The following is a 26,459-nucleotide window of genomic DNA, read 5'->3' on the forward strand; positions in this document are numbered from 1 at the left end:
AGGGGGTGGTTGGGAGAGCAGGGACAGCTCGGTTGAGGCTGGCCAGGAGAGAAGAGTCTCCAGTGGGGCATGGAACCGGCCTCTGCTCAGACACAGTTTACACCATTCATGTTGTGAGGGGAGGCCTGCGCTCTGTCCTTGTCTTCATTCCGCACTCAGTAGGTCAGCGATGGGGACTTTTTACTTCTCTTCACCAGGAATCATTTAGGCATGTCTGTGGCAGAAGCACTTCAGCCTTTTTACAGGACATCACAGCGGCCCGGGGGGGGGGGGGGGCAATTGCCCCCCTGCCCCCTGGCCCAGTTATCCCCTGAACCTTGCCCTGGCACTGAGTGGAGAGGTTGGAAGCTTGGCCACCTGGGTCCCCATTGATGAGATTCCGCTCTTTCTGTAAGGTTCTGCTGCTGAAACCTTCCTGCCCCAGACTGCAGTCTGATCGGGGGTCTGTTGTGTATGTTCTGGGTCCCTTCTGACCCTCCAGGTTTTATCTATGGCCAGTTAAGTATGTCTTTGAACTGCTATTTCGATGGGTCAAACCCATCCTGTTATCATATCTGAGACATCATCAAGAGGCTTGTCCGTATGCTCCAGACTGTACTCTGACTGGAGGTCTGTTGAGTTTCTGGGTCCCTTCTGACCCTACAAGTCTTATTTATGAACTAAGAGTATGTCATGGGGCCACTGCATCAACCAGCTCACAGAGGTCCAGATACGGGCCAAACTGTGCCCTTCTCATATCTGTGACATTATGAAGAGAGCCTTGCTCCAAAAGCAATCTGGGGGTCCATTGAGTATGTTCTGGGTCTCTACTGACCCTCCAAGTCTTATCTGCGAACAATGAGTATGTTTTGGGGCTGCTGCGTCAACCGGCTCACAGAGCCCCAGATCCCGGGTCAAACCTGTCCGTGATCATATCCATGACATCATCAAGAGAGACTTGTTCATATTATACAAAAGCAATCTGGGGGTCTGTTGAGTATATTTTGGGTCTTCTGGGTTATTCTGACCCTCCAAGTCTTATCTCAGAACAATGAGTGTGTATTGAAGCCACTGCATCAACCTGCTCACAGAGGTCGAGATACAGGCCAAGCCGTGCCCTTATCATGTCTGTGGCATTATCAAGTAACACTTGTTCATATCTGAGGGTTTGCTGCAAATGTTCTGGGTCTCTTATGTCCCTCAAGGTCATGGGTATGTCTTGAAGCTGCTGCATCAACCCGCTCTAGGAGGCCCAGATAGCAGACCATATCTGTGACATCATCCAGATAGGCTTGTTCATACACTCCAAAATGGAATATATTTGGAGGTCCATTGAGTATTTTCTGGGTCTCTTCTAACCCTACAAGTTTAATGTATGAAAAATGAGTATGTCTTGGAGCTGCTGCCTCAACCCACTCACAGATCCCCAGATTCCGGGTCAAACGCGTCCCCTGGTCACGTCTAGGACATCATCAATAGAGGCTTGTCCATATACTCTTGACTGAAGTTGGATTGGAAGTCTGTTGAATATGTTCTGGGTCTCTTCTGAGCCTACAAGTCTTATCTGTGAACAATGAGTATGTCTTGGAGCTGCTGCCTCAACATAGCCCCCATATACCAGCCAGACCCATCCCTGATCATATCTCTGACATCATAAAGAGAGGCTTGTTCATTTACTCCAAAAGAAATATGGGGGTTTGTTGAGTATGTTATGGGTCTCAACTGGCCCTCCAAGTCTTATCTGTGAACAATGAGTATGTCTTGGAGCCACTGCATCAACCCGCACAAAGAGGACCAGATCCTGGACCAAAACCTTCCCCTAATCATATCTGTGACATCATCCAGATAGGCTGGTAAATATACTCCAAAACTGAATATTTTTGGAGGTCCATTGAGTCTTTTCTCGGTCTCTTCTAACCCTACAAGTTTAATGTATGAAAAATTAGTATGTCTTGGAGCTGCTGCCTCAACCCACTCACAGAGCTCCAGATACTGGGCCAAACACGTCCCCTGGCCACGTCTAGGTCACTCTAGGACATCATCGAGAGGCTTGTCCATAAACTCTTGACTGAAGTTGGATTGGAGGTCTGTTGAATATGTTCTGGGTCCCTTCTGAGCCTACATGTCTTATCTAGGAACAATAAGTATGTCTTGGAGCCACTGCATCAACCCGCACAAAGAGGCCCAGATTCTGGACCAAACCCTTCCCCTGATCATATCTATGACATCTTTCAGATAGGCTTGTAAATATACTCCGGAATATTTTTGGAGGTCCATTGAGTATGTTCTGGGTCTCAACTGGCCCTTCAAATCTTATCTGTGAACAATGAGTATGTCTTGGAGATCCTGCCTCAACCCACCCACAGAGCCCCAGACACGGGGCCAAACACGTCCCCTGAGCATATATGTATCTGGTAATAGACAGCAGTGGGTGTGTCTGGGAATAGCTAGAGGCAGGTTGGTTTAGGATTTCTCAGCAGTGGGTATGTTTCAGAATAGCCAGTAGTGGGTGGATTTGGGAATAGGTGTCAGTGGCTGTGTCTGGGAAATGCCAGCAGGGGGTGTGTCTGGAAATAGGCATCAGTGGGTGTGTCTGGAAATAGCCAGCAGTGGGTGTGTCTGGGAATAGGGAACAGTGGGTGTGTCTGAAAATAGCCAGCAGTGGGGGTGTCTAAGAAAAGCCAGCAGTGGGTGTGTCTAGGAAAAGCTAGCAGTGGGTGTGTCTAGGAATAGGCAGCAATGAGTGGGTTTGGGAATAGGCATAAATGGGTGTGTCTCAGAATAGCCAGCAGTTGGTGTGTCTAGGAAAAGCCAGCAGTGGGTGTGTCTAGGAACAGGCAAAAGTGGGTGTGTCTAGGAAAAGCCATTAGTGTGTGTGTCTGGGAATAGCCGGCAGTGGGTGTGTCTGAGAATAGCCAGCAGTGGGTGTGTCTAGGAACAGGCAACAGTGAGTGTGTCTAGGAAAAGTCAGCAGTATGTGTGTCTGGGAATAGCCAGCAGTGGGTGTGTCTGAGAATAGCCAGCAGTGGGGGCGTGTCCATGAAAATCCAGCAGTGGGTGTGTCTAGGAAAAGCCAGCAGTGGGTGTGTCTAGGAAAAGCCAGCAGTGGGTGTGTCTGGAAATAGCCAGAAGTGGGTGTGTCTGGGAATAGGGAGCAGTGGGTGTGTCTGGAAATAGCCAGCAGTGGGTGTGTCTAAGAAAAGCCAGCAGTGGGTGTGTCTAGGAAAATCCAGCAGTGGGTGTGTCTGGGAAAAGCCAGCAGTGGGTGTGTCTGGGAATAGTCATTATTGGGTGTGTCTGGGAAAAGCCAGCAGTGGGTGTGTCTGGGAATAGCCAGCAGTGGGTGTGTCTGGGAATAGCCAGCAGTGGGTGTGTCTGGGAATAGCCAGCAGTGGTTTTGTCTAGGAAAAGCCAGCAGTGGGTGTGTCTAAGAATAGCCAGCAGTGGGTGTGTCTGGAAATAGCCAGCAGTGGGTGTGTCTGGGAATAGGGAGCAGTGGGTGTGTCTGGAAATAGCCAACAATGGGGGTGTCTAAGAAAAGCCAGCAGTGGGTGTGTCTAGGAAAAGCCAGCAGTGGGTGTGTCTATGAAAAGCCAGCAGTGGGTGTGTCTGGGAAAAGCCAGCAGTGGGTGTGTCTGGGAATAGTCATCAGTGGGTGTGTCTGGGAAAAGCCAGCAGTGGGTGTGTCTGGGAATAGCCAGCAGTGGGTGTGTCTGGGAAAAAGCCAGCAGTGGGTGTGTCTGGGAATAGCCAGCAGTGGGTGTGTCTAGGAAAAGCCAGCAGTAGGTGTGTCTAGGAAAAGCCAGCAGCAGTTGTTGTGTCTGGGAATAGCCAGCAGTGGGTGTGTCTGGGAATAGCCAGCAGTTGTTTTGTCTGGGAATAGCCAGCAGTGGGTGTGTCTGGGAATAGCCAGCAGTAGGTGTATTTGCAAATTCCTCTCCAGCATCACAAGCAGGTGTTCCCAGATTACCAGGTTGGCTGTCCCCACCATTCCTATGGTCATATGGACCCCAATAATGCCCATCCACATGGTTGAGTTGACACATCGGGCCTGGGAAAAAAATTGTCAGCAGGGGGCAGGGAAAGAGTTAAATAGGGGGGTGTCAACTTGTTCATACTGCTGAGTTTTCAGAGTTAATGAAGTTAGATTGAACCTCCGTGTGTTTGTGTAATTATGCGCAGTATGTGGGAGAAGGTATGACTCCCTCCTTTCACATGACAGATGGGCGAGCGTGCCGGTGTCAGCAACCCAGAAATAAATGCACCAGAGCTACAAATCATCAGGTGGTGGGTTTATAAAGACCACCAAGAGAACTGCGGGGCTTCATTGCTATATTTCTCCGACATTATAATGGATACAATAATTGCTACTTGTAGCAAAAAAAATGTAAACAACTTTAAATAATTAAAAATGGTGAAAAAAGTGTCGATAGACATGAGAAGTCCACCATTGTTGGGATTTTTGGGCTTCCTGGAAGTCTCCAAACAGGCCTTATCAGCATTTTGGATAAGCGAATTTTGCGCAAATTTTGCGAAAATTAGGAGGTTTTACCAAAATTTTACTAAAATTTTGCCATTGTACATAGTCCATAGGGAAGGGAAAATTAAGGCATTTTGTTGGATTTTGGGGCGTGCAAAGTCGACCATTGTTGGGATTTTTGGGCTTCCCGGAAGTCTCCAAAGAGGCCTTATCAGCATTTTGGATGAGCGAATTTTGCTAAAATTTTGCGAAAATTAGTAGGTTTTACCAAAATGTTACTAAAATTTTGCCATTGTAGGGAAAATGAAGGCATTTTGTTGGATTTTGGGGCGTAGAGGGGTTGAGGGGTCTATTTATGAATGTGTTCAACCAACACTTACACAACTTCCACACAAGGTTCACCCAAATTTTACATAAGAATCAATTAGGTAAATTGAATAATCTTGGGTGAAAGTTTTTTTATTTTAATTTTGGGTGAAACCATTGATAAAGACCCCTAAATGGCTCCAAAGGGTTAAGAAAGGTTTTTTTTTTTTGACTGTCTTTGACCTGTTCTTGTGTCCTTTATTAAAATGATAATAAAAAAAAACACTGCAAAAAAATGTGAATTAAAATAAAATAAAATTAATTTAAATTAGAAAAATAAATATTACATACAAGAGATATAATAGAACACTTAGGGTCCATATCATGCATTACCTGAGTTGCATTAAGGAAGTCTATTAATTTGGTTGCCAGGGGGTGCAAAAAATAAAAATTAAACAAAGAAATAAAATAAAAATATAAAAAAATAATAAATATTAATGCAGGAAATATATAATAGAACACTTGGGGACAATATCATGCAATAACCTGTGTTGCATAAAGGAAGCCTATTGAATTGGTTGCCAGGAGTTGAGAAAAATACATAAATAAATAAAATAAAATAAATAATAATAACAAAAAATATATAAATAGAACACTTAGGGCTCATGTCGTGCATTAACCTTTGTTGCTTTAAGGATGCATATTGAATTTGTTGCCAGGGGGAGCAAAAAAAAATAAAAAACCAGATAGAATTAAAATAATAATAAATATAAATGCAGGAAATGTATAATAGAACACTTAGGGACCATGTCATGCAATAGCCTTTGTTGCATTAAGGAAGCCTATTGAATTGGTTGCCATGGGGTGCATAAAAATACATTAATAAATAAAAATAAAATAAATAATAATAATAAAAACAAGAAATATGTAAATAGAACACTTAGGGCCCATGTCATGCATTAACCTGCGTAAGGAAGCATATTGAATTGGTTGCCGGGGGGAGCAAAAAAAAAAAAAAACCTAGGTAAAATTAAAAAAATAATAAATATAAATGCAGGAAATATATAATAGAACACTTAGGGACAATTTCATGCAATAACCTGTGTTGCATTAAGGAAGTCTATTGAATTGGTTGCAATGGGGTGCAAAGAAATAAAAATAAAAATACACGAATAAACAAAAATAAATAATAATAATAAAAACAAGAAATATGTAAATAGAATACTTAGGACTCATGATGTGCATTGACCTGTGTTGCATTAAGGAAGCCTATTGAATTGGTTGCCAGGGGGAGCAAAAAAAAAAAAAAAAAACATAGATAAAATTAAAAAAATAATAAATATAAATGCAGGAAATATATAATAGAACACTTAGGGACAATGTCATGCAATAACCTGTGTTGCGTTAAGGAAGCCTATTGAATTGGTTGCAATGGGGTGCAAAAAAAAAAAAATACATGAATAAACAAAAATAAAAAATAATAATAAAAATAAATATATAAATAGAACACTGAGGACCCATGTTGTGCATTGACCTGTGTTGCATTAAGTTTGCCTATTGAATTGGTTGCCAGGGGGTGCAAAAAAAAAAAAAAACCCCATGAATAAATAATTAAAAAAAAAAATAATAATAATAATAATAATAAAAACAAGAAATATATAAATAGAACACTTAGGACCCATGTTGTGCATTGACCTGTGTTGCATTAAGTTTGCCTATTGAATTGGTTGCCAGGGGGAGCAAAAAAAAAAATAGATAAAAGTAAAAAAATAATAAATATAAATGCAGGAAATATATAATAGAACACTTAGGGACAATGTCATGCAATAACCTGTGTTGCATTAAAGAAGCATATTAAATTGGTTGCCAGGGGGTGCAAAAAATAAATAAATAAATACATAAATAAAATAAATAATAATAATAATAAAAACAAGAAATATATAAATAGAACACTTAGGGCCCATGTCGTGCATTGAACTGTGTTGCTTTAAGGAAGCCTATTGAATTGGTAGCCAGGGGGAGCAAAAAAAAAAAAACATAGATAAAATTAGCAAAATTAATGAATATAAATGATAAAATTAACAAAATAATAAATATAAATGTAGGACATATATGATAGAACACTTAGGGACAATGTCATGCAATAACCTGTGTTGCATTAAGGAAGCCTGTTGAATTTGTTGCCAGGGTGTGCAAAAATAAATAAAAAATAATTAAATAATAATAAAACCAAGAAATATATAAATAAAACTCTTAGGGCCCATGTCATGCATTGACCTGTGTTGCATTAAGGAAGCTTGTTGAATTTGTTGCCAGGGGGTGCAAAAAAAAAATACATAAAAAATAAAAAATAAAATAAATAATAATAATTTAAAAAAAACATATAAATAAAACACCGATGGCCCATGTTGTGCATTGACCTGTGTTGCTTTAAAGAAGCCTATTGAATTGGTTGCCATGAGGTTCAAAAAAAAAAATACATAAATAAAATAAAATAAATAATAATAACAAGAAACATATAAATAAAACACTGTTGGCCCATGTTGTACATTGACCTGTGTTGCTTTAAGGAAGCCTATTGAATTGGTTGCAGGGGGGCAAAAAAAAAAAAAAAAAAATCCCAGATAAAATTAATAAAATAATAAATATAAATGCAGGAAATATATAATAAAACACTTAGGGACAATGTCATGCAATAACCTGTGTTGCATTAAGGAAGCCCATTGAATTTGTTGCCAGGGGGTGCAAAATAAATAAAAAAAAAAATAATAATAATAAAAACAAGAAATATATAAATAGAACACTTAGGGCCCATGTTGTGCATTGACCTGTGTTGCATTAAGGAAGCCTAATAAACTGGTTGCCAGCAGGCACCCTATTGTGCTAAAAATCGGATACAGCAACATAGCATACTGGTAGGAGACCATTAAAAAAATTAACGATATTGCAAAACAGTATTACATGCGCTACTGTGTATTGCAATAATGCATGCGGTAATGTGGGCTTCACTATGGCGCACAAGTCTAAATGGGCCCTACATGAAATAAACTAAGAAAATAAATTCTACTAAAGTCATTCCACTCATTGCTAATCAGCAGCAGCTAGAAAAAAAAAATGATATATATATATATATATATATATATATATATATATATATATATATATATAATAATAATAATAATAATAATAATAATAATAATAATAATAATAATAATACAATTTTACAGGAAATTTTTCAAATGCTGAAAAAGTGGGAAAGAAATATATAATTTTTTTGCTCTTTTTATGCCAGCTCTAGAACTATTGTTCCTCAAAGGGCATTGACTGCACTGCCTGATCTACAGGCATCCATTAGGGTGTATGAGCTAATATAGAAATATGTTCACAAAAGTGTGGCACAGGAAACTTAAAAAAAAAATAAACCCTCTTATTTTTACATAAATATTTGAGAATTTGATAAAAATTCAATAAAAATGCAAAATATTTTCCACAGAGGAGTTTATAAGACTCTTATTGTTTCCTGCAGTGCCGGCCAAGTAGTCCTATGACGCCATCGATCAGCGTGATAATATCCCACGTCTTTTACTCCCCATTGATTCCCATTGGCGATCAGTGAAATTCACGGATGATAAGGGTATTTTTAATCTGCAGTTAATTAATTAAGACTAATTGGCAGCTGGGAAATCAGCAAAGGTAATTGGAAGGATTGCTGTTATTCAGATGGAATGGGCTGTGCTGAGGACATCAAGACTGATATAAAAAAAAAAAAAAAATCAAGAAGATAAATTTAGGGATTCAGTAACATTTTCCTGTACTTATTAAAATTTCTTGGTGAAACGTCTAATGATCTATAATTGTTTATGGATTTGTTACTGAATTCAGAGCCGCTCGCTGTGATAATTGGAAAAGGCTGGATGCAAATTAATTTGGTTGCGGTATTTTCCCAATTTAAATGGCTCCATTATTTAAAGTGCATATAAACCATCACAATGAACTTCTCAAGTCCCCCCCCCCCTTCCCCCTGGGAACATGGATATAAGGTGGGGGGGGGGGGGTCTGATGGGGACACTGATAAAGAGAAGGACTTTGATGGGACCCTGATATAAGGACTAACTCTGATGGGGCCCTCATGTAAGGAGAAACTCGGTTGGGGGCACTGATATATGGGGGGAATCTGTTGTAAAGGAAACTCTGACGGGGACCCGGATATAAGGTGGGGGCTCTGATGGGAACCCTGATAAAAGGGGGGCTCTGATGGGGATTCTGATGTAACGAGGAACTCTGATGGGGACCCCGATGTAACGAGGAACTCTGATGGGGACCCTGATGTAACGAGGAACTCTGATGGGGACCTTGATAAAGGGGAAATGTAATGAGGACCTTGATAGGGACTATGATGTAAAGGAAACTCTGACGGGGACCCGGATATAAGGTGGGGGCTCTGATGGGGACCCTGATAAAAGGGGGGGCTCTGATGGGGATCCTGATGTAACGAGGAACTCTGATGGGGACCTTGATAAAGGGGAAATGTAATGAGGACCTTGATAGGGACTATGATGTAAAGGAAACTCTGATGGGGACCGGATATAAGGTGGGGGCTTTGATGGGAACCCTGATAAAAGGGGGGGGGCTCTGATGGGGACCTTGATAAAAGGGGGGGGCTCTGATGGGGTCCTTGATGTAACGGGGAACTCTGATGGGGACCTTGATAAGGGGGGACTCTGATGAGGACCTTGATAGGGTCTCTGATGTAAAGGAGACTCTGATGGGGACCAGGGTATAGGGGGGGGGGCTCTGATGGGGACCCTCATGTAAGGGGGAACTTGGATGGGGACCCTTATATAAGGGGGGACTCTGATGAGGACTTTAATAGGGACCCTGATGTAAGGGGAACTCTGACGGGGACCCAGATATAAGGTGGGGAACTCTGATGAGGGCCCTCATATAAGGAGGAACTTTGATGGGGACCCTAATATATAGGGTGACTCTGATAAAGACCTTGATAGGGACCCTGATGTAAGGGGAACTCTGACAGGGACCCGAATATAAGATGGGGGACTTTGATGGGGGCCCTCATGTATGGAGGAACTTGGATGGGGACCTTGATATAAGGGTTGACTCTGATGAGGACCCTTAAGGGGACTCTGATGTAAGGGGAACTCTGACGGGGACCCAGATATTAGGTTGGGGGCTCTGATGGGGACCTTCATGTAAGGAGAAGGAACTCTGATGGGGACCTTCATGTAAGGAGAAGGAACTCTGATGGGGACCCTGATCTAAAGCGGAATTAATTTACCAGACTGAAAATATTTGTAAAATGTACAATGTGCCCCCATACTAAAAAGTTTGGAGACGCCGGGTTTAGTTAGAACAAGAAGAATTTTGGAGGCAGCCGGTTTGCTATATTTTATTATTCTTACACGATACTTTCATTGCGAAAAAAACAAAACAAAAACCAAGAAGAACGGCATTTACATGGAAATTCTGGGGACAACTTTTCTTTATTTCACACTAGGGGGTGAGAACTGTATGAGGGTTGTGGAGGGATCATTGCCAACATCTGGGCAGTGATCGGTCACCTATTGGACAGTTGTGCTGTTGGGCTGTGTCATGTGTGTGGGGGGGGGGGGGGGTGACATTGAGTGTCCCAGGATATTGGGATAATAATGATGTGTCAGTCTAAAAAATGCTGAATATACTGACTCCCACTATTACTGAGAGACGGGGAGGAGAGACCGCTGGGAGAGGAGAGAGGAGAGTGAGAGTGAAAGAGGGACAGAGGAAGAGGAAGGCAGAGAGGAAGAGAGAGAGAAGTAAAGGTAAAGAAAGAGAGAGAGAGAGAGAGGAGTGAGAGAGAGAGAGAAGGAGAGAGAGGCAAGAGAAAGAAGGGGTAGAGAGAGAGAGAGAGAGAGAGAGAGAGAGAGAGAGAGAGAGAGAGAGAGAAAGAGAAAGAAGGAGAGAGGAAGAGAGAGAGAGAGAGACAGTGAGAGAAAGAAGGGAGAGAGAGAGAGAGAGGGGGAGAGAGAAAGAGAAAGAAGGAGAGAGGAAGAGAGAGAGAGAGAGAGAAGGAGTGAGAGAGAGAGAGAGGGGAGAGAGAGAGAGAAGGAGAGAGAGAGAGAGAGAGAAGGAGAGAGAGAGAGAGGGGGTGAGAGAGAAGAGAGCAAGAGAAAGGAGGGGGGGGGGGGAGAGAGAGAGAGAGAAGCTGAGATAAAAGAAGGAGAGAGAGAGAGGGAGAGATAGAGAAGGAAAGAAAGAGAGAGAAAGAAGGGGGGGAGGATGAGATAAAGGGGAGAGAGAGAGAGGAGAGAGAGGAGTAAAGAGAAGGAAAGAAATAGAGAGAAGGAGAAAGAAAGAGGCAGGGAAGAGGAAACAGACGGGAGAGAGAGAGGAAAGTAAAGGGAGAGGACAAGAAAGAAAAAAGAAAGAAGAAAAAAGTGAAAGAGAGTGACGAAAGGGAAAGAAAAGAGGAAGAGAGAGAAAGGAAGGGAGAGAAGGAGAAAGAAGGGCAGGGATAAGGGGACAGAGGGGTTAGAGAGAGGGGGAAAGAAAGAGAAGAGAGAGATAGAGGGAGAAAAAGAGAAAGGTGACAGAGAGGGAAAGAGACAGAGAAGAGAGAGAGATAGGAACAGACAGAAAGGAGAGACAGAGAGCTGGAAGATAGAGTGTGGAAAAAGGACATGGAAGGGAGACAGCTAGTAAAGAGTGTAAAAAGAATATAAGAGGGAGAGGGGAGAGAGAAAGAGAAGAGAGAGTTAGGAACAGACAGAAAGAAGAGACAGAGAGTGTGAGAAGAAGGATAGAAGGGAATAGCGAGGTGAGAGCAGTGATAGAAGGAGTCACAGACACTGGGAGGGAGTCTCAGCACTCTCAGGACTCTTTTGGATGAACGTTGTGAAGCATGACTGATGACGAAGAATCTTCCCACTGATTCCAGATAGAGAGAAGATCTCAGAATTTCTCCTGCACAGATCAGGTAAGTTTTTCTATTCACCTTTCATTGATGCACCCTAATAATTGTTTATATCACCCAACTGTTTCATTTTCTTGGACCCCCCCCCTCTCCCTCTCTTCTTTCTATGCATCACCAGCCATCCTGTCATGGTATGTTGCTGCCATAGACAGTAGCGGGAGGATAGATGTGTAGGCCTGCTTGAGATTTTGCCATCAGATAGGTCAATCCACATGACCAGTTTCATCCTAAATAAGCTCATCCAGGCCTAATTTGTTAGGGTTAGGTTGCCTTTAGACATTGAATCCTCTTTTTTTTATGACTAGACTGTGGAATTCATTATAAAGTCATCCTCTGAATGGCCAGCATCAGAGCTAAGTGACTTCTTGTACTACATTTGACAATTTTTTTACATATAATAGCAACATGTTGCACAGTAAAGCCATCTTAAAACATAAGGTATTCTCAAGGTATTCTCATTCCACGTATTCTCGCATATCCCAAAAATAAGGGAATTTCTCTTCATTTCAGGACAGTGGGTGGAAGCACTGCAAATCACCCGTTACGCCCTATCGGCCAGATGCACTTCTAAACCTCCATTTATACCCAACTGCATACAGCTGCTTCAAGGCTTGTTGGCCTTCACCAAAGCAGTGTATGGAAACCATGGCTTCTATGGAGTAGGCCAGTACAGGTTAGGGTGAGACAGGGGCGTAACTAGAGGGGTTGCAATTGCAACCGGGCCCCATGCTCCAGGGGGCCTGTGTGGCTCCCCTGGACACCTGGATAGGAGGGGGCAGGGGCAGCATGTAGAGAAATCACTGTGCTCCTTTTTTTTAATACAATAAAATAACAAAAAATAAAAACTACTGACACCAGTGGGTGAACTTTCAGGATCGCAAAGGTCACACTTGCAACCGGGCCCTGGCATTCCACCACCGTGGGAAGGCCCCAAGATGGCAGGAAGGGGGCCCACTGCAGAACTTGTGAAAGGGTCCCGCTGCGGGACCATAATAAAGGACCTCACAACGAGATTAAAGAGCCCCGGGATCAGTGGGAAGAGCCCCAGGCTTGAAGGGAAGGGCCCCAGCCAAGGGTCCGGGGGCCCTTCATGGTTTCTTGCACCGGGGCCCTGAAGGTTCTAGTTACGCCCCTGGGGTGAGAAGGGAATAAATTGATCAAAAAGCCCTCAAACTGAACCGGCTGGAGGACTTTTTGATTCCTTTAGTCCATTCCATTAGTCCTTTAGTCCTCTGGTCCATTCCCACCATAACCTGCATGGTTAAACTTTTATAATAAAAAGTCTTGCCTTAAAGTAGACACCACAAGATGCCCACTATTTTTTATGGCCCAGAAAACCTCTTTTGCCCTTCTCTTCAGTTTCACTTTGTTCTTGAGGCCTGCCTTTCCTTGACCTGAGCCTTTCCTTGAACTGCCATGCAACAGTCCAGTAGGACTGCCTTGTGACAAGTAAGACTCTTAAAGGGCCCCTTTCCGGTCACTATACCTTTAAAACCAAAGGCAACATATACTCACATCTCTGGTGGTTCACCTACCTCACCTTCTTTCCCACCCTGCAACCTAAGAAAGTTTCTTTGGCATTTGACACTTTAAGGAGCGTCGGATGCCTGCGTCCCCTTTGCATGCTGGTTTCTTTCTCGAACCCCCTACGTCACTACATGACTCAGCAGTCTATCAAATACCGAAGAGGTTGCCGCCCTGGAATGGAGGAAAGGTAAGAGAAATGGTCAACCTTTACTTATAATAACCAAAAATCCACAATCTCCACACTTTTCATCTTCCTTTTCATAGGGGCATCATGATGATGAAGTAATTTACCCTCTTGTCTTGCAGCTCAAGATCTTCAGTTTAAATCTAACCAAGAATAGCTCTAGGTCTTGGGTTTGGATCCTACCAAGAATAGCTCTAGGTCTTCAGTTTGGATCCTACCAAGAATAGCTCTAGGTTTTCGGTTTGCATCCTACCAAAAATAGCTCTAGGTCTTCGTTTTAAATCCTACCAAGAATAGCTCTAGGTCTTCAGGTTGAATCCCACCAAAAATAGCTCTAGGTCATCGGTTTAAATCCTACCAGGAATAGTTCTAGGCCTTCGTTTTGAATCTTACCAAGAATAGCTCTAGGTCTTCAGTTTAAATTCTAGTAAGAATGGCTCTAGGTCTTCGGTTTGAATCCTACCAAAAATAGCTCTAGGTCTTCATTTTAAATCCTATTAAGAACTGTTCTAGGTCTTCAGGTTGAATCCCACCAAAAATAGCTCTAGAGCTCTAGGTCATCGGTTTAAATCCTACCAAGAATAGTTCTAGGTCTTCGGTTTGAATCCTTCCAAGAATAGCTCTAGGTCTTCAGTTTGACTCCTACCAAGAATGATTGCAAATCCTGAAACAAAACATACTGGTAGATTATTTGGCTTTTTTTGAGCCCCTGGGTTTATGGGCCTGCACCCTACTCTATAATTACATCCTACTCTGAACACGTTGTGGTGATTGAGTGGATCCTGAATCTTCAATCCTGAAAAAGCCCCACCATATCATAAGCTGTGATGATTTAGGGATGGACAGCGATGCATCAGTATATAACTCTTGAATTTTTATGTTTCAGGTGTGTCCACTTTATAGTAGAACTGAACATGGCTTCTGTTCCCATCATACTCAGCTGCTGCTTTGGTTTTTTCCAAGGTTTGTAGCCTGACATGTTTTTGAATAGTGTATAAGTGGTCAGTAGAATGTGTGGGGTACAGCCAGTACCATGTATGGGGGTTCACCTGGTAAGATTTGTGGAGGAACACCTGGTAAGATATGTTGAGCATATCTGGTTTGATGCAAGGAGGTGCAGGTTATATAAGATGTGATGGTACAACTGGTGTATCCGGATGGAGCTGGTATAATGTGTGGGGGTGCAAATGATGTGATGTTTGAGGGTACAGCTTTTGCAATGCCTTGGGGTACCGCTGGCATGATTTATGGGGCCAAAGTTGGTATAATGTGTGGGGGGTACAGCTGGTATATTGTGTGGTGGTACATAGGGTACAATGTGCAGGGGAATAGAGGGTACAATGTGTGAGGATACAGCTGGTATAATGTGTGGGGGTACAGCTGGTATAATGTGTGGGGGTACAGCTGGTATAATGTGTGAGGATACAGCTGGTATAATGTGTGGGGGTACAGCTGGTATAATGTGTGAGGATACAGCTGGTATAATGTGTGGGGGTACAGCTGGTATAATGTGTGAGGATACAGCTGGTATAATGTGTGAGGATACAGCTGGTATAATGTGTGGGGGTACAGCTGGTATAATGTGTGAGGATACAGCTGGTATAATGTGTGAGGATACAGCTGGTATAATGTGTGAGGATACAGCTGGTATAATGTGTGAGGATACAGCTGGTATAATGTGTGAGGATACAGCTGGTATAATGTGTGGGGATACAGCTGGTATATTACAGCTGGTATATTGTGTGGTGGTACATATGGTACAATGTGCAGGGGAATAGCGGGTACAATGTGTGAGGATACAGCTGGTATAATGTGTGGGGATACAGCTGGTATGATATATAGGGGTACAATAGGTATGGTTTTTATGATGTGTGGGGGTACAGATGGTATTATGTAGGGGGGGTACATCAAGTCAGATGTATGGAGGTACAGCTGGTATGATGTGTACAACTGGTACAATGTGTAGGGGTACATCTTGTATGATGTGTTTGGGTACAGCTGGTGCATTGTGTTGGGGTACAGCTGGCAAATGTGAGGGGGTACACCTGATACAATGTGTGGGGATACATCTGATGTGATATATAGGGGTATAGCAGGTATGATTTGTGGGGTACAGCTGGTATAATGTGTGGGTTTACAGCTAGTTTTATAAAAGAGGGTATAGCAAGTATGATACATGGGGAGTACAGCTGGCACGATGTTTGAGGGTACAGCTGTTATGATATATGGGGTCCAGAGGATATGATTTGTGGGGGTACAGTTGGTATAATCTGTGGGGGGGACAACTGGTCAAGTGGTATTATGTATGGAGGTACAGCAAGTCTGATACTGTATATGGCGGTACAGCTACGTTGCGTATGGGTACAGCTGGTAAAATGTGTGGGGTACATCCCGCAAAAAAATGTGGGGGTGAAGCTGGTATAATGTTTGGGGGTACATCTGGTGTGATATATAGGGGTACAGTAGGTATGGTTTTTATGATGTGTGGGGGTACAGATGGTATTATGTAGGGGGGTACATCAAGTCAGATGTATGGAGGTACAGCTGGTATGATGTGTACAACTGTTACAATGTATGGGGGTACATCTTGTATGATGTGTTTGGGTACAGCTGGTGCATTGTGTTGGGGTACAGCTGGCAAATGTGTGGGGGTACACCTGATACAATGTGTGGGGATACATCTGATGTGATATATAGGGGTACAGCTACGATGTGTATAGGTACAGCTGGTAAAATGTGTGGGGGTACATCCAGCAAAAAAGTGTGTAGGTACAGCTGGTATAATGTGTGGGGGTACATCTGGTTTGATATATAGGGGTACAGAAAGTATGATGTATGGGGGTACAGCTGGTATGATATAAAGGCGTACAGCAGGTAAGATGTGTGCGGTACAGCTGGCGTAATATGTGGGAGCATAGTTGGTACATATGTGGGGGTACAGCTGAAATGATTTATAGGGGTACAGCGAATATGGTTTGTGGGGTTCAGCTGATATAAAATAAAGGGGTAAAAGAGGTAAGATTTGTGGGGGTTTAGCTGGTATAATGTATGGGAGCATAGCTGGTACATATGTGGGGGTACAGCTGGTAATATATATAGGTGTACAGCGGGTATGATTTGTGGGGGTACAGCTGGTATGATATATAGGGGTATAGCTTGTATAATTAGTGGGGGTACAGCTGGTATAAAATAAAGGGGTACAACAGGTATGATTTGTGGGGATATAGCTGGTATACTGTGTGGGAGCACAGCTGGTACCATATGTGGGGGTACAGCGGGTATGATAGGAAGGGGTACAACAGAAATGATTTGTGGGGGTACTGCTGGTATAATGTGTGAGTATACAGCCAGTATTATATATGGTGATATATCAGATTTGATGTATGGGGTAGGTGATAACTGACATATCCCCCCCTCCTCCCCAGGTGTCTTCGCAGCACAGCAGGCGTTCCGTGTACAGCCTGACAATGCAACGGTAGTGCAGGGATCCACACATGTGTTGGTCTGTGAAGTGGAACATGCATCGGGCACGGTACAGTGGGTAAAAAATGGTCTTCTTCTGGGGCCCGACCGCAGGATACCCGGCTTTCCCCGTTACAGCATGACCGGTGACCCCAAAAAAGGTGAGACAGACATATTATGTATACACATTTTGTTCTTATATAACCCAACAGCTGCTTCCAAATTCTGGCATTGCCCGGGTAAATTTTGGCACGTACCCACCTATGCATATTACTGGATGTTTGATTTCTACCTATAATAATTTTTTTTTCATATATAGAATTTATTTCCCAGAATTGCATATTTTCTAACATCCCCGTCTCTGCTCCTCTAGTGAGGACAACATCTGTGTCCCTGAATATCGGATCCTTAGGAAGGCCGGTATACGAGGTCCTCATAGACTGCAGGATGGGGGGCTGTGCAAAAAGCATTGACACAAGTAACCATTCTGCAAATGTAAATTCCCCCCTCTAGTGGACTAAAGCAGCGCTGCACCAATATAGTCATGGTCATGTCTCCAGTTAAATAAAATAATGCGGTCATTGCTTGGCCTGTAGGTCATTACTGAGAATGTCCCTAAGGCTTCCTGTGCCAAGGCCTACAAACAGTGGTAGAGATGGGTCACAAAGTCAAAGGAAAATACACCCAAGGACGTGTTTATAGCCTCAGAAGGAGATGCAACTGCTATGGGGCCCAAAGACACTGGGGGGCCCACCACGGCTGTCTCACTACTCATTTTACATAGCTCCCAACTGTCCCTGATCTTGAGGGACTTTCCCTGATTTGGAACAATGTCCCTCTGTCCCTCTTTCTTCCTCATTTGTCCCTCATTGAGGTCTGATCTATAGAGTTGCATATAAAAAATGCACTATTTATCTTATCCCAGTACTAAATTTTCCATCCAATTTCTAAATTGCTGCATTTGTAAATGTCAAAACCCAGTATAAAGGAATAGTAGTGGTTAAAAAAAAAAAAAAAAAGGGCTTGTGTGTTTAACAAATCATTTCTTTGTATAATTTTCCTTTAAGGGGGCGTGGCATGGGGTGTGTCCTATGCCTACATACTTTTGCTGATAGGTGTCCCTCGTTCCCATCTCAAAAAGTTGGGAGGTATGCTTTTATACAGTTAGCAATACATTTGGAAAATATATTTGAATGCAATGGGGTTGGTTTACTAATGGCAAATAGAGCTTAGTGGATGTAGTGATTTCCATCATCCAATCATGTGCAAGCAAAAAAAAAAAAATGCAGTTTTTTATTTTCCTTGCACCAAAGTAAAGCTTCACCATATTCGTTAAGCTCTATAGAGAAAAAGTGCAACTGCACTTGCAAAGTAGACAGTCTATTTGCCTTCAGCAAATCAACCCCAATAGTTTTATGAAAATTTGGGTCATCTGTAAGAGATTTTTATTCTGCGTCTGTAGAACAATTAAAATAAAGCTTAATGTAGAACTCTGGCCACGCTACGGACATTCAAATATGTACAAATGTTTTAACACGCAGTAAAAAAAAGCTTTAAAATCAGCCCCTTACTGACCTCTGTAGCTGCAAACACTGTGGAGCAATTCATTCTCAAAGTTCGCAAGAGACGCAGTGAAGTCAGGTCTCCGTCCTCTACTCTCCCCCCTCATCCTGTGCTTCTGCTCCGTGGCTAACCACTTAAAGTGGACTTCCACCCAAAAGTGGAACTTCCGTTTATTTGCTTCCTCCCTCCCTCCCTCCCTCCGGTGCTACATTTGGCACCTTTCAGGGGGGAGGGGGGAACGGGTATCCCTTTTTGACAGGTACCCTTCCACACTTCTGGGAGATGGCGCTGCTGTGCCGTCTCTTGGAAGTTTGGCCCCCCTCCTCCTTCCCCCGCCGCCGAGCCAATCCGAATGTGCAGCGTGCTTCGCGCATGTGCAGTAGGGACCCGCCCGTGAAGCCACAAGGCTTCACTGCCGGGCTCCCTGACTGGCAATGGCGGCGGCAGCACCCAACAGCCGATGGAACCATCAACTGCTGTGCTGACATCGCTGGACTCCAGGACAGGTAAGTGTCCTAACAATAAAAGTCAGCAGCTACAGTATGTGTACATTATGTGTAGCTGCTGACTTTTTATTTTTGTGGGGGGGGAGGGTAGTTAGAACTCCGCGGAACTCCGCTTTAAAGCCCGAGCCTATTTCTGACACTTGTTGTTTACAAGTAAAAAATCTGTATTTTTTGCTAGATAATTGCAGCCCAAAAAGCGACATGAGCTTATTTTCTGCATTTGCAGTGCATACGGTAGCCCAATAAAATTAATGGTCTGTCCTAGTTCTGTGCAAAAAAAAAAAAAACAACGCAAATATGCGCAGTTCTTGATGTCATGCTACACTGGTGTAAACTGGTCTTCACTGCTGGGAGGAGGAGCAAAACAGGCTACTTAGATCAATTGAAAGTGCTTCTAGTGAAAACTTTGAGGACCAATTGCTCCACATTGCCTGTAGCTACAGAGGTCAGTTAGATCTAATTTTAAGGCTTATTTTCTGCTATATGTCAACAGAATGTCCGTGCCCTGGCCACAGTTCTACATTATTTGCTCTTTCTCCAACTGTTTTCTGAAGCAGCACATGCTGGTAATTCTGGATCGAATATTATTTCCAATTATAAATATATCTGTGTTTCTACAGGAGGCACACACAGGCGTTTAGTGTATTATTAACAGACTTGTATAAAGTACTCGAAATTTCTACTTGAGTAAAAGTACAAGAGCTCGATCAAAAAATTACTTGAGTAGAAGTGGAAGTGCTCGCAGAAAAAGTTACTTAAGTAGAAGTACTAAAGTATTCAACATTTTTTTTACTTAAGTATTGCAAGTAGTTTTTTCAAAAAATTTGCTACTTAAGTACTAAAAGTAAAAAGTACCAGTAGTTTTGAAAAAAAATTTCTACTCAAGTACTGAAAGTAGAAGTACAAGTACTGTGTTATGTAGTTATTAAAGAAAGAAGTCAAAAGTATGAACATCATATTGTTTTTATTATTTCAAATGATTTATTCAAATGATTAACCGGTGTTTGTTAGTAGTTTCTTGATGCACTTTAAGCGCTGTAGCACCATTTATATGTTTGTTTCATATTTTCTTTTTATTGGAAAGATTTGGAATAGCAGCTTTTATTATACACAGCCTTTATTTTCGTATGCGCTGATTTACAAATGACATTATACACATTTTTGTGAGCTTTATGCAACCTGCCATCTACTGTTCTGGCAGTGGTAATTTTTTTAAAAGTAACGAGTAACTATGCAGCACAAAAAAAAAATACTTGAGTAGAAGTATCGAAATCATCGAAAAAATGTAGTGAAGTAAAAGTAGAAGTAGGAGAAAAAAATTCTACTCTAGGAAAGTACAGATACCGCATTTCGGTACTTAAGTAGAGTACTTAAGTAGTTCTACTTCGTTACTATACATCTCTGATTATTAATTATTTCTAATGAGGCCGATCTATCTGCTTTTCCTGGCAGGGGAGTACAACCTACGCATCGAGCGCATTGACCTCTCTGATGATGCAGAATACCACTGCCAGGTGGGGAGGTCAGAGGTCAGCCTTGGCATCGTATCTATTACAGCTCTGGTAGATGTATTGAGTAAGTGCCGCTAATTGCAAAACGTGATCTTTATGTATTTTGTAATATATATATATATATATATATACACTGCATGCAATTCTGTTTTTATATTTTACATATATACAGTATTCATAATTTTATATAAATAATATATATATATATATATATATATATATATATATATATATATATATATATATATATATACAGTATACTTTTATTATGTATATATTTTAGAATTTTAGTTTCTATATTTCTATTTATATATATATATATATATATATATATATATTTAAATATGGAAACTAAAATTATATTATTAATTATATTATATAATTTATATTTTACATATATACAGTATACATAATTTTATATATGTATATTTTAGAATTTTAGTATATATATATTTAAATATAGAAATTAAGATTCTATTATTATTTATATTATCTAATAAAATATATAATTAATACATTATTTTACTGTAATATTTATAGCATATTATATAACATATACATACTGCATGTCTTTTTTTATATACAGTATACAGTATATATTTATATATATATTGATATATAAAATATATATATATATATACAGTATACTTTTATTATATATATATATATATATATATATATATATATATATATATATATATATATATATATATATATATATTTAAATATAGAGACTAAAATTCTATTATTATTTATATTATATATTTTATATTTTACATATATAAAGTATACATAATTATATATATATATATATATATATATATATATATATATATATATATATATATATATATATATATATATATATATATATATATATTTTAGAATTTCAGTATCTATCTATCTATCCTATCTATCTATCTATCTATCTATCTATCTATCTATCTATCTATCTATCTATCTATCTATCTATCTATCTATCTATCTATCTATCTAACTATCTATCTATCTATCTATCTATCTATCTATCTATCTATCTATCTATCTATCTATCTATTATCTAATTAAATATATAATTAATACATTATTTTACTGTAATATTTATAGCATATTTTATAACATATACATACTGCATGTCTTTTTTTATATACAGAATATATATATATATATATACCAGTATATATATATGTATATATATATATATATATATATATATATATAAAAATATATATCACTTCATATCATTTGTAAGACTAAGCGTCTAAACTGCTGTCCCACTGAAAAGCGATCCACGATCAGATCGCTTTTCGGAGGCATTTTACAGGTGGCGAAGAGGTTCCTTGGCCCCCGTAAACGCCGCACCAACACGTGGGGCACATTTGCAGCTCATCCCCATTCACTTGAATAGCTGATGTTTGGTGGCATTACTGCTTGCCCCCCTGTGACAGGGGCAATAGCTTTTGCGGCAGGCCTGAAGCAGAGCATCGCCACTGTGTCATGTGATGAACACCCCCCGTCCGCTGCATTTGCAGCTTAAGGGAGTGCCTACAGTGCCATTCATTGTGAATGGCATCCAAAAATGCGGCCAGCAGGTGTGCATCGAAACGTGTGACAAAACATGATGAAACGCGTAGTGAAAAGACATGCTCTTCACCCACAAAGGTGCAGGAGCTTCTTTGGCAGCCCACTGAAATTAATGGGTTGTCCACTGTGTGTTGCGTGAAAAACGTGAGTTGACGCTACGCCAGGATGTAAATGGAGCCTTACGGTGGTGAAATGTAGAAGAAGGAGGGGAAATACTCAATAGAAAGGAGATCTCCCCAAGACGTGTCATAGGTCAGAGGATGAATCAGATAAACTATAATAAATATAACGACATAGTATAGGTGCCAGGGCCATTGAGGGGTCCATACATTGCCTGCCTCCCCTGTGTGACTTGTATTCTGGAATTATCATTACTGATCATCACAGTTCACTTCTTTAACCCTTTCATTTCTCTCCCACCAGTCCCTCCGGAAGCTCCGGTATTCACGGATCATGTGGCGGGCAGCACAGTGACCTGGGTCTATGGAGAGGAGTATCCGGTGGCTTGCAGCACCCAGAATGCCAAACCGGCAGCGGTTCTGACTATTACCAAAAGTAAGAATAACCGGGCGGGTTTGTTTGGTGTCGTGTGGCGAATATAAGATCCTGTCCATGAGACTCTCGCAGTGTGCAGTAGAAGCTGCATCAAGTCAGATAGGTCCCGCCTCATTTCCTGGCTGGAGGAATTCCAGCATCTTGTAAGCCATATATTTCAAATGCAATCCGGCCCCCTCAGGCCATTTCATGTGGCCCTCGCACCTCTCCTGCAGCTGCAGCCCCCAGCTTGTCTCTGCAGTTGGCAGCAGAGAAGAGGACAGAACTCCTCCTCCAGATCCTGCGCTTCTCCGTGCAGCCACAAAGAGGCTTGTCTCTACCCCTTCCCCCAAGCAGAGAGGAGGACAGAACTCCTCCTACAGATCCTGCGCTTCTCCGTACAGCCATGAAGAGGCTTGTCTCTACCCCCCCCCCCCACAAGCAGAGAGGAGGAAATAACTTCACCTACAGATTCTGTGCCTCTGTGCAGTCACACAATCCCCTCAGGAATCTGTGCAGGCCAGTCAAGTTCCTCCACCCCAAACTGGCTCATACATGTCTTTATGGACCTTGCTTTGTGCACTGGTCCAAATCATTTGGTGGAACGGGGATTATGGTGTGGGATTGTTATTCAGGGGTTGGGTTTGGCCCCTTAGTTCTAGTAAAGGGAAGTCTTAAGGCGTCAGCATACCAGGACATTTTGGACAATTTCATGCTCCCAACTTTGTGGGAGGAGTTTGGGGATGACCCCTTCCTGTTCCAACATGACTGCGTACCAGTGCACAAAGCAAGGTCCATAAAGACCTGGATGAGCGAATTTGGGGTGGAGGAACTTGACTGGCCTGACCTCAACCCGATAGAACACCTTTGGGATGAATTCGAGCGGAGACTTCGAGCCAGGCCTTCTCGTCCAACATCAGTGCCTGACCTCACAAATGTGCTTCTGGAGGAATGGTCAAAGATTCCCATAGACACTCCTAAACCTTGTGGACAGCCTTCCCAGAAGAGAGAAGAGGATGAATTAGAGTGGAGACTGCAAGCCAAGTCAGGCAGGCCAGTCAAGTTCCTCCAACTCGCTCATCCATGTCTTTATGGACCTTGCTTTGTGCACTGGTGCGCAGTCATGTTGGAACAGGAAGGGGACATCCCCAAACTCCTCCCACAAAGTTGGGAGCTTGAAATTGTCCAAAATGTCTTGGTATGCTGACGCCTTAAGAGTTCCCTTTACTAGAACTAAGGGGCCAAACCCAACCCCTGAAAAACAACCCCCACACCATAATCCCCCCCTCCACCAAATGGTTTGGACCAAAAGAAAGGTCCATAAAGACATGGATGAGTGAGTTTGGGGTGGAGGAACTTGACTGGCCTGCACAGAGTCCTGACCTCAACCAGAAAGAACACCTTTCGGATGAATTATAGCTCAGACTGCGAGCCAGGCCTTCTCATCAGTGCCTGACCTCACAAATGTGCTTCTGGAAGAATGGTCAAACATTCCCATAGACACTCCTAAACCTTGTGGACAGCCTTCCCAGAAGAGTTGAAGCTGTTATAGCTGCAAAGGGTGGGCCAACTCAATGTTGAACCCTACGGACTAAGACTGGGATGCCATTAAAGTTCATGTGCGTGTAAAGGCAGGCGTCCCAATACTTTTGACAATATAGTGTATGGGTTCAGAGGATGCTCTGTTAATGGCACCCCAAAAGTGTCCAACACCCCAAAAGTGTTTTTCGCCCCATACCTTCCTCAAAACCTGCAATAATAAAAAAACACACAAAGCTCTACACCCCAAAAAGGTGCCGGAGCTTCTTTGGCGCGATTCTTGTGTGTAGGGCAGCCCATGGTTATGAAATCTTCTATTCCATTTTTCTTGCATAAAACTACAAAGCAATCGAAGACGTAAATGGCGGCTTTCCTCAAACCGCAACAAGATGGGATGGAAATTGCCCCAATTAAATGCGAAAGAAAACTTTGCTTTATAAAAAAATTGCTTTCGTTGTTTTTCATTTTTCCCATTTTCATTTCATTTCAATTCGCTCTTTAAATAAAACGTTATCGCCGCTGTCAATTTCTTGCCCAGTTTCCACTTTTGCGATCGACCGCATTCTAGTGGTCGGTCAAACTCGCGGGCAGTAGATTGCTTCGTTTCTAGTGATTACCGCAATTCAAATTAACGATTCCCGGCGTCTCGAAATTGATCGAAAATTGCCACGTGCTTGTTGAGGAGAGGTAGAGAGGGACTCTAGTGCCACCCAGTGGTGATGAATGTCTCATGTCTCATGGGCAGGTGGTGTGGAAGTCACCGTAGAATCCAGTAACAGTCCCGGCTCGGAAGAAAAGCTGGAGAATACAGAGGTAACAGCAGGGTGAGTGTGTGGGATACACCGAGGGCTTTAAAGTGGACCTGTCACTAGAGCAAAATGTTTTCTCCTGTTCTGTCTGTGAGAAGTAAAAGTAATAACACTTCCTACTTACCCATAACAAAACTGATTCTATATTGTAAAAAATGACTCAAAGTTAATTTATGTCCAGCTATGCTATACGGCCAAAGGTTTACGGAACCTGACCATCACACCTACCTACATGGCCAAGGTATGAGGACCCTCCTCGAAATGATTGAGTTGGTGTTTCCAGTGAAGGGTCCTTTTAATACTACATCATACAAAGACATTGTAAGCAATTGTGTTCCTCCAACCTTGTGGTAAAGGTTTGATGAAGACACTTTTCTGATCCACCATGACTGTCCCCAGGTCCATAAAGAAATGACCAGTTTGGTGTGGAGGAACTCGAGTGTCCTGCACAGAGCCCTGGCCTCAATCCTCCTGAAGAACGCCTTTTGGATGAATTGGAATGAGTCAGGTCTTCTGAACCAACATCGTAATAAAGACATGGTTTGACCAGGTTGGCGTGGAGGCACTCGAGTGTCCTGCACAGAGCCCTGACCTCATCCCTACTGAACACCTTTTGGATGAATTGGAATGAGTCAGGTCTTTTGAACCAACATTGTCATAAAGACATGGTATGACCAGGTTGGCATCGAGACACTCAAGTTTCCTGCACAGAGCCCTGACCTCATCCCTACTGAATGCCTTTGGGATGAATTGGAATGAGTCAGGTCTTCTGAACCAACATCGTAATAAAGACATGATATGACCAGGTTGGCATGGAGGCACTCAAGTGTCCTGCACAGATCCCTGGCCTCAAATCCTCCTGAACGCCTTTTGGATGAATTGGAATGAGTCAGGTCTTCTGAACCAACATTGTCATAAAGACATGGTTTGACCAGGTTGGCATGGAGACACTCAAGTGTCCTGCACAGAGCCCTGACTTTAACCCCACTGATGAATTGGAATGAGTCAGGACTTCTGAACCAACATCTTTATAAAGACATGGTTTGATCAGTTTGGTGTGGAGGAACTCGAGTGTCCTGCACAGAGCCCTGACCTCATCCCTACTAAACACCTTTTGGATGAATTGGAATGAGTAAGGTCTTCTGAACCAACATCTTCAAAAAAGACATGGTTTGACCAGGTTGGTGTGGAGGAACTTGAGTGTCCTGCACAGAGCCCTGACCTCAATCCTCCTGAATGCCTTTTGGATGAATTGGAATGAGTCAGGTTTTCTGAACCAACATCGTAATAAAGACATGGTTTGACCAGGTTGGTGTGGAGACACTCAAGTGTCCTGCATAGAGCCCTGACCTCAACCTAACTGATGAATTGGAATGAGTCAGGTCTTCTGAACCAACATCTTCATAAAGACATGGTTTGACCAGTTTGGTGTGGCGGAACTTGAGTGTCCTGCACAGAGCCCTGACCTCATCCCTACTGAACACTTTTTGGATGAATTTGAATGA

At 42.1% G+C, this 26,459-nt stretch overlaps 1 protein-coding gene across 1 annotated transcript in view; it reads left to right on the forward strand.

The window, feature by feature from the left end:
- Nucleotides 1–1,103: 1,103 nt before the first annotated feature.
- Nucleotides 1,104–26,459, forward strand: part of NPHS1 (NPHS1 adhesion molecule, nephrin) — a gene marked incomplete at its 5' end in the record, with an annotated part of 65,613 nt that continues 40,257 nt past the window's right edge. Inside the window, 7 exons of the mRNA XM_082274794.1 lie at nt 1,104–1,191; nt 12,246–12,414; nt 14,333–14,409; nt 16,872–17,069; nt 20,430–20,552; nt 22,496–22,627; nt 24,891–24,969. Of these exons, the coding sequence (XP_082130920.1) occupies nt 1,104–1,191; nt 12,246–12,414; nt 14,333–14,409; nt 16,872–17,069; nt 20,430–20,552; nt 22,496–22,627; nt 24,891–24,969 (866 nt within the window). The remainder of the gene's footprint in view (nt 1,192–12,245; nt 12,415–14,332; nt 14,410–16,871; nt 17,070–20,429; nt 20,553–22,495; nt 22,628–24,890; nt 24,970–26,459) is intronic.

Source organism: Pelophylax lessonae, assembly GCF_965119305.1.
Source record: "Pelophylax lessonae genome assembly, chromosome: 12".
NCBI classification, from domain to species: domain Eukaryota; kingdom Metazoa; phylum Chordata; class Amphibia; order Anura; family Ranidae; genus Pelophylax; species Pelophylax lessonae.